The sequence below is a fragment of the Parus major genome, chromosome 9 (genome assembly GCF_001522545.3).
Source record: "Parus major isolate Abel chromosome 9, Parus_major1.1, whole genome shotgun sequence".
NCBI lineage: Eukaryota > Metazoa > Chordata > Aves > Passeriformes > Paridae > Parus > Parus major.
This window is the reverse complement of record NC_031778.1, coordinates 1,514,377-1,523,220: the sequence shown is the minus strand read 5'-3', so window position 1 is coordinate 1,523,220 and position 8,844 is coordinate 1,514,377. Positions and strand designations below refer to the sequence as shown.

Genomic DNA, 8,844 nt, shown 5'->3' with positions numbered 1-8,844 from the left:
CTCCATCCCTGCTCCATCCCTGCTCCATCCCTGCCTCCATCCCTGCTCCATCCCTTCTCCATCCCTGCCTCCATCCCTGCTCCATCCCTGTGCTCCATCCCTGTTCCATCCCTGCTCCATCCCTGTTCCATCCCCACTGGGTGGCAGTGCGCTCCCAGAATTTTTCTCACGGGTTTTGGTTTCCTGGAATGCAACCGGACAAAACAGTCTGCTGGAGAGAAAAACATTTCCAGGTACTGTTCCCAGCCTGGTTCCTGACACCGTCACATGCTGTACCAGAAGGGGCAAATGTTCAACAGGCCAGGAGGGCCCGAGTCTCAAGTCCCAGCATCTGGGTCAGTTGTAGGGAAAGAAAAACAAACATGGAAGAGGTCACGCCCGGGACGCTCTGGGACACTCTTGGCTAAAGACTGGGAACATATTCCCGTCCCTCCTCCCCTGCCTAGTTGCTGGAAAGAGCCAACTCACTATTAAATCAAAACAGAAAACACAGTGCAAAACAAATCTCTCCAAGTGGATCTTTCCAGCCTTCCCTCCCTCTCTGTAATGTCTCCTTTTGCCTTATACAGTAGTAAAAAATAATATTTATGTCATGTTAGGCTGAGAAAACACCACGGGTTCCTGAATTTCAGCACACTAATGGCAGAGTGCTCAGTGATGTCTGAGGGCCTGCAGACAGTCCTGGTGCAGGCTGAGCAGAGCAGACACAGCCTGGGAGGTGGGTGTAGCCTTCCCTCAGAAAGACTCCAAGAAATTCTGTTTCTTCTGCAATTTTCCCTATGCCTTGAAGTCAGCTCTGTAATTTCAGCCAATCCCCGCTCTAATTTTCCCACAGGCCTTCAATTTTCATCTACTTTTTAATTGTTCCCCTTCCTTCTTTAAGTTCCTGTTATTCTGCAGGGTCAGCACTTCTCACACTTCCATGCTGGCCCACACTCTCCCATCCCACCCTGTTTTTCAGAGGGCATGAAGAAATACCCTCCAGACAGAGTGTTTTATTTCAACAGCTTTTTGTGAAGAACAGTTACCACCTTTGACTTGCTTGGTAACACTGGCTGGTCTAGAGGAACAGAGAAGGTGGATGAATGGGGGTCTCCCTTTCCTCTTGAGGAGCTGCATTTCTGTATCTCTACCTGTTGGAAAAACTACATATAGCAGCTGCTGTAGCTGATTAGTTCTTCCTAATGGGAATCATCCTAAAAACCAGCAGCACTCAGGAAATGGTTGCTGATTTGCTCCCTGTAATGTCCATAGCAAAAACTTGTATTTTTTACCCTGAGAAAGATAAACCACTGAAGTAGAAAAAAGTAGTTTAAATAAACTTCCTAATACAAATTCTTAAGTCCACATTTCAAAGGCAGAAAACAGCCTCTCGTCTGTCCTAGGGTGGTTTCCTAGTCACATGTGCAAACCTTGGGCAATCAGAATCCAAACCAGCCGTCACTGACAAACACGAGACAGCACAACCACAGCTTGGCTCCTTTCCCTCTCCTAACTCATCAATCGTCACAAATTCTGATGTTTTAATAGCAGTGCCTGAGGAGTTGTGGTTATTTGCCCCTCTGCTCTTTGTCCCTCCTGGATTCATGTTGCAATCCGAAGGACTTGAAGTATATTGAAAAAACAAAAGCATTCAAATCAGTTGTTTAATGCAGACACCAAAAATCACAAGGTTTGTGGAAAAAAAAAATAAAAAAAATAAAAAAAGGCAAGAGCCAGCCGTGCTGGGCACTCATTTGCCAACAGCCTGGTGGGGGTGGAGACAGGAGACAACAGCAATCAAGTCTGGAAACCTTTCCATTTCTTTTTCCTATGCCAGGCTCTTTCTCATCTGCCATGCATACCTGCCCCTGGCAGGGAATGAGCACAAGCAGAGTTTCTGCCCAAGGAACACTTGAGGTACAAGCCAGTGAAGCACAGTGTCCCTGCAGGAGCTGCCCGAGCTGTTCCCAGCACTGACACAGCCCCAGTGCTGGGCTGCCCCCAGTGCAGCCAGGAAAATGCCACTTTCCTCCTGCCCTGCTCCTGTATTACACTTCCAGTATCACACTTCCAGTAGAAAATGATGCAGCCGACTGACGGAGCAGAAGTAGACACTCCAACCGTAATTACTGAAACTGCAGGAGGTTAATTATTTGTACTGAATAATTACTCAAATGCTTGCAGTGTGCTGTACCTCAAATCCAAAGCTGTGTGCTTGTTTACCTGCATGGAGATCCTCTGAATCTCCTGACAGTGAGGCTGATCTCATTTGAGACACAGACCTGTCTCTGATGTAATTATGTCTGCAGTGATGAGTGGCACAGCCCCAGCCCCTGGAATGTAGATCTGACTCCCTTCAGTCTGCAGTTTACAGATGGCAAACTGCACTTCAAATCCAGCTGGGAGAGGGAAGAGAGCAGAGGCAAATGTTGTGACAGTGTGGCCACAAGAAAAGAGGGGAAAAACCGACCAGGAATATATTTAGTCTATAAATTGAGTACCTTTAGTGATTCATGCTATTGCAATTCATTAAAGGATTACTGCCCCCAGCTGCTAAATCACATGTTAAAGCCAACAGCTCTCCATTTCACTTCAAATTAAAATGCAGGGCAGCCACAGTGACGTCCAAGGAGTTCACTTATGTGACCTGGGAGAGGTGGATTACTGGGCTCTGATAAACAGTCTCAGTTTGAATTTCCAGAGCTGATGTGGAGACATCCTTACAAGGCTGGTGATCACAACAATCATGAGGTTCTGGAAAATGCAGAAACCTAACATTCTTTGAGACAAAACTCACAACATTTATGAAAAGCATCTTGGGAACCTAGTGCTTGTGATGTTGCCCTTTTGATCTTATTCAGATAGATTGTGAAAATCCCAAATGGTGCTTTTGTACCAAACAGCACAGTAATATTTCATGGGAAGAAGTTGTTTACAAGAAGTCACTTAAGAAAAAAGTACCTATCTAATGTTAAACCACTTTAAAGAGAATTAGTATCAGCTTGCAGTGATCTTTCTTAGAAGACCTTCTCCACAGAGCAGTGTTTTGTTTGCCTGGTCCTTGTGATGTCACTGTGGGCAGGCTTTATACATACATAAACTTGCCACAATCACTGATTGATGTGCTCTGTCTTTCAGGATCCTTCTTTATGTTACCAAACTTCTCGTTGTGTCTAAATATATCCAGGAGGTGTGTGTGTAAGAGAGAGTCACAGAACTGGCAACAGAATCCTGTCCAGATTACACCTCCATAATTGTCAGAGGTCAGCAGGAGGACCAAGTACTGTTAATCTGCTGTTACACAAAGTCACCTATGGCTCCATATAGAATTACTTTATGCTATTTCCACAGATATCTTTACTACTTATCATGAAAGTTCCCAATAGAGGTAAACATGAATGGACCTTGCATGGACAAAACAACCTGTGAATTATCAACATCCTTGTCATTGGCCACTGGCATAAAAATTTGGCCCAGGATATGAAAGGCTGGGGATTCACAAGTACCTCTTCCATTCTTGATCTTCCCATGTGCCAAAGGGGCTCAGCAGAAGGAACCTGATTCAGGATGCAGACATTTTCCCCATCCTTCCTATGGAAGGTGTTATGGAAGACCTCTGTTACAGGTTGAATATTAAGTATACAAACATAGTTTCTGTGACAGATGTCCATGGTACATTCATCTTGGAGAAAAATAAAAGCCAGTAAAAAGAAACTTCTAGATCCTTTTATTGACGAGGATTGAGAAGCACAGGACCATGGTTAAAGCAAATAGGCAATATTACAGTTCCTTCACTTGCAACAATTTCACCTTAGAGATACTTCTCACTCAAGAAGTGTCCCTTGGCAGCAAAGCCTCTAAGACATCGCGATTCATCCCCCTCCACCTCTGAACTGGGATTTGTTACACCCTCAGTGGTGCTGATGCAGCTGTTTTCAGAACATCCTATAAAACAGATCACTGGGATAATCTCAGTTCAAATGAAAACACCACTTCTCTTTGAAGAGGTATTTTTAACCTGCAACCCCAGAAGCAGTTGCATCAGCAAACAGGAGAGAGTGGACACTGCAATGTGAGAAGAGTAACAAACAGTTTGGGAATGAGGAGAGAAGATCAGCAGGAACTGTTCAAACTCATTTTGTTGCCAAAAACATTTCATGCAACCAGACACTGATCTTTTCCTGGCTCACACTTGGTGGAATTCTTCAGATGAGTGTGAAATAGCCAAAAGCCACATTCAGCACTTTCTGTGTATTGCTTTAAGCAAACACAAGGTGGAGAGAGTCTGCACAAGGAAAATATTGCACAGAGTGAAATCAAGGACCTTTTTAAAAAATCCAATGTATTTTTACATAAAATGTAACAATTTCTAAAAATATTATCTTTAGAAATACAGAATTCTTTTCTCTAGTCCAAGGGACAGAATAGCAGTTTAAATTTCTTGCACTGGTGTTTATATCTAATGACATTTTGCTTTCTTCAAAGGTCAGATACATATTTCACTTGTCTTCTATAGGTAGGTGGCTGATCTGGAAGACCTAAAAGTCTCTTACAAGATCTCATTTTTCTTGCCCATTTTTCTTGCCCTGGTACACCAACCAGCTCTGCAGCCTCTCCTCCTCACCTTCCCAGGGCTTTGGTGGCAGGTAGCCAGCAGCAGCCCTGACACGGTACAGCTGTGAACTGAGATCAGGCTGCTGGAGAAGATTTTTGTGAGGCAGAACTGGGAGCTGCCTCAGCAGAGACTCAGAAATGGTGCTCACACTTAGTGCCTTGCCCTGGGTCCTGTCTGAGCCACGGTGTGGGTACCCCTGTGCCCAGGCTGGCACCTCTCTGCTCCTGCCCTGCTGCCCCAGTCCTCCCTCACCCAGCAGCACATCCACCTCTCTAATGCCCAGCAGGGCCATGTGCTGGCTGCCCAGCAGACACTGCTCTAAGGTGGTTTCCCATCAGGTGGAGATTTTATCAAAGCATCAGTGTTTTGCAGATTGTCAGATGGAATCCATGAGGCAGTGAATACACCAGCACACTGCAGGAGTGTTTCACCGAGTGCAGCAGTTTCCAGAGGCACCTCTCAGAGCATGTTTTCACTGCCAAGCTTGCAAGAATATACTGTGTGAAAACAAAATGGTTGTTGTTTTCACAGCACATTTGGTTAAGGATCCTCTGCTGTAGGTGGTGCTGTCACAAGACTTGTGGTTACTCCTTTGCTTTGCATTATCTATTTTTAATTTTCTTTTTTTTCCAGAAAGGCATCTGCGACAGGTGGGTGAAAATAACCTTAATTCAATATCTTCTCCAGAAGGTTCTGCCTTTCACATCAGAACAAAGCATGGAAGTTCAGCCAGGGTAGCATTCACTATATTCTCAGCTGTTGTGATGAAAGATCTGTGGCCTTCTGGCACGAAGAAGGCAGTGATGAGCCCATGTCTTCTTACCATGTGTTGATCGCTTGCCCACCTCAGAAGCTGGGTGGTTTCCATCAGTCTTGCACAATAACAAGGTGAGGACAGCTCCTCTGCTGTCACTGTGCTCTGTCTCAGGATGGTGGTGGAGCAGGTGACACCAGGCGAAGCTGCTTCCTCCTGACGATGGATTTGAGAGAGGCTGAGATCTCTCTGTATCGAAGCCCATACAGAAAAGGGAACAAAACTTTAGGAAGAATCATGAGGACGTTGCAGACCGTCAGGGAGATCAAGATTCCTGTCTGCAGTCTGATGACAACATTAACGCACAAGAATGATTCTACAAAAAGAGCCAGGAGTGGAAAGAAGTAAAAAAATAACACAGTGTTGTGCATTAAGAATGTTACACTGGCTCTGGAGCAGATGCTCTCCCAAATACCTGAGTGTTTGGTTTTAAAATACAGAATAGCATAGCAACAAAATATTACAGACAGGCAGAGAATGATAACTGTGGTAGAAAGCCAGAAACAGAGTTTCACAGCATCAGTCCGATTCAGAGTTAATATTAGTATCACTGGAACTGAGCACGTTTCCATGACACAGGGCACAAAGCTGTGTGTAGTCCAGAGCACCAAGAAGAAAATGCCAGGGAAAGCTCCAGAACACATCCACAGCAATACAATGATTTTTTTAGTTCGTGAAGGAGGCAGAATAGCGATGTAGCGCAAAGGAAACAAAACCGCGATGTACGTGTCCAAGACTATTGCGACAGCTGTGAACAGTCCTCCACAGTAAGCCACTGCCAGCAAAAACAAGAGGAGGACACAAGCTTCCTTCGGGAGGTGTAGATGTGCTGTGTTGAGAGCAGCTGACAGGGTGTAGAACAGCAGGTAGATCAGATCAGAGAGCAGAGCGTTTCCCAGCAGCATGTACCTTGTTTCCTGGCGGATTTTAAACCGAGAGAAGATCACAAACAGGATGGTAGGGATGATGAGGACACCTGCCAAGAGGCAGACAACTGGAGAGATTAAAAACATCTTTGTGTTCGTGCCTGATGGGGTGAGAGACCATTCCTCCAGCAAAAGGAGCAAAGTTGTGTCATCCAAATTTGAGGAACTGTTAAACTCTGTCTTCCTGAGGTGGATCACAGTTCCATTCGCTCTCCTTACTGAGGTACAGCCAGGGAAGTCCATTTCCTTGGGATTTTGGGATGATTATCTGACTTGGAGAAAGCAAGATCTTCTATGCTGAATCCTTAGAAAGGCAAATGAAGCAGAGGATGCAAAAAGCCCATGGAAGCAAAGTGATTTCTGTAGCCAATTCTACCAGCTCTCCTCAAGGACAGAAAGTTCAAACTTGCAAGTGGATTCTGTGGTGCCAAAGATGGTTTTGCCCAAAAAAGGAGGTTTTCTTTTCTTTCTGCAAAATCTAATGCTTAGAAAAAGAGAATGAATCTCTGTGTGGCTTAAAAAAGACTAAATCCCTCAGCTGGCTGTTTGAACAGAAGTGAATGGGTTGATCATTTTCAGTAATTTGAGTTTTTTCTCATCACATTATCACTCCAATGAGGCAGATGAAATATTAGTCTGATTAAACAAATATGCTATGATATAGATCAACATTCCACGTGTACTGATGTAGAAGAGTCATAAATGTGATTGGGTGGTTTTGTACCAATTTGTATGCAACAACACAATTGATTTGAAATGATCAATAAAAAAGGCTCTCAATCCTGTTGTAAAATTGTAGCACAATCACTCTCCTGAATGAAATTATCTTATTTGCAGATGAAAACCATTTTTGATTCAGTGAATCAATCCTTGTTATTCATGAATGATAAAACTTCCCCTGTCTTTTTTCATGCATGATATACAAATACTGAATTCTCATCTATTGCAGCCTTCCAGGCTGGGATGAGTGACACACACTGTCCTGTACCAGCATTCCCAGGGCACACTTGGCACTTCAATGTCCATTTGGAGACCAATTCCTGTTTTCCTGGCCCACACACTGTTGCTGCACTGTGCTGCTTTTAATGCCAGATCTCAGTACCAGAGCTGGGGGTAAAATGAGAGAATTGTGAAGGATCTGGACTGCAGAGAAGGAAAATTTCAAGTTCTTCCAGGGCATGGCATGATCAAAAAAAAAAAAAACCAAACCAACTTTTTTTTTTTTTTTTTTTTTTTTTTTTTTTTGTGTTTTTTTTTGTTTTAAATAGGATCACTTAACCTGGTATTATTGTATTCATTTTCTTCCCAGCACTACCAGCACAGAGCACCATGCAGTGAGGCAGAAAGCCCTGCTGTGCCATGGACATGCTGCCTCAGGGCATGCCAAGTAACGAAGCAGACAGCTGATGGAACTCAGCATCATCACATCTTGTGCACATTTCATTTCCTGTCACACTGATAGCTGGCACCCTTGGACTGGATGGTAAGACAGTTGACAGGATGCACCATATGGAACAAAAAGATAGAAGGAAAAAGCAATGATGATTTTAAGCATGGCATTTCAACTGCTATGATGTCTGGGATAGGCAAAACAGAAGGTGATTATTTTTGCTCATTCAATCCTGCATCCACTGAAAATTTTGTGAGCAATATTGATGCAATTATACATTTGGTATCAGGGTCACGCCCTGCATCTATAATTGAGTCACAACACAGTGAATACCTTAAGTAGACAGTAGCACTCAAAACTGTTGAATTATACTTTTGTTGCAAAATGGAAGGGAGGGAATGAAAATAATGTGCATAAATCACCTCCAATTGTAATTTCAGATCTCTGTTAATAGTGGAGCTGTTTGCTGCCTCCCAGCTCCTGGCACTCAAGGATGTTCTATTAATGGGCAGACTCTCTAATTTCAATATAAAATCACAACTCTATTTTCCACCAACTGCTTAGGATTCAATGTGAAAAAACAATAGTTCATTGTCACACCAGCTGGCAGAAAAATAAATCACAGGGTAGGTTTGGGTAGCAAGGGGACTTAAAGTTCATCCAGTTCCAGATGAGTGGCTGAAAGCTCACTCAGTTGATACCCATGACAAAGGGAAGGTGTCCCATGGTTCACATATAAAGAGTGTCAGGGAGCCCAAGTGCACAGCCCTGAGTGTCCTGTGCTCAGCTGCTGAGAGACAGCCCCATGGCATCAGCTTCTTCAGTTTTACCTGTGCCCCTGTAAAAGCCTTAGGAATGCAGAAGGGCTTTAGTTTTACAAAAATGGATAACAGCAAAAAACTGGCAGAGAGATTCAAGCCCATCAGACCTGGGCAGGACCAGCCAAAGCCACTGCCCCCAGATTTCCACAGGGGCTTTTAACTGCTCAGTAGAGTTGTGCTAGATTTAGAATGTGGAAGGTTGGTGTCTTGGCACACGGATAGAACTCAGAACAGGTGTTTCTGAGGAATATCTGTTTGTTGTCTCCTTTAATTTTCTTCTTAGGAGGCATTTCCAC

At 43.9% G+C, this 8,844-nt stretch overlaps 1 protein-coding gene across 1 annotated transcript; it reads right to left on the bottom strand.

The window, feature by feature from the left end:
• Positions 1-3,722: 3,722 nt before the first annotated feature.
• On the bottom strand, positions 3,723-7,481 carry GPR148 (G protein-coupled receptor 148). The gene has a single exon (XM_015637136.2). The coding sequence runs from the start codon at positions 6,578-6,580 to the stop codon at positions 5,522-5,524; it is 1,059 nt and encodes a 352-aa protein (XP_015492622.1). The 5' UTR covers positions 6,581-7,481; the 3' UTR covers positions 3,723-5,521.
• Positions 7,482-8,844: the final 1,363 nt, after the last annotated feature.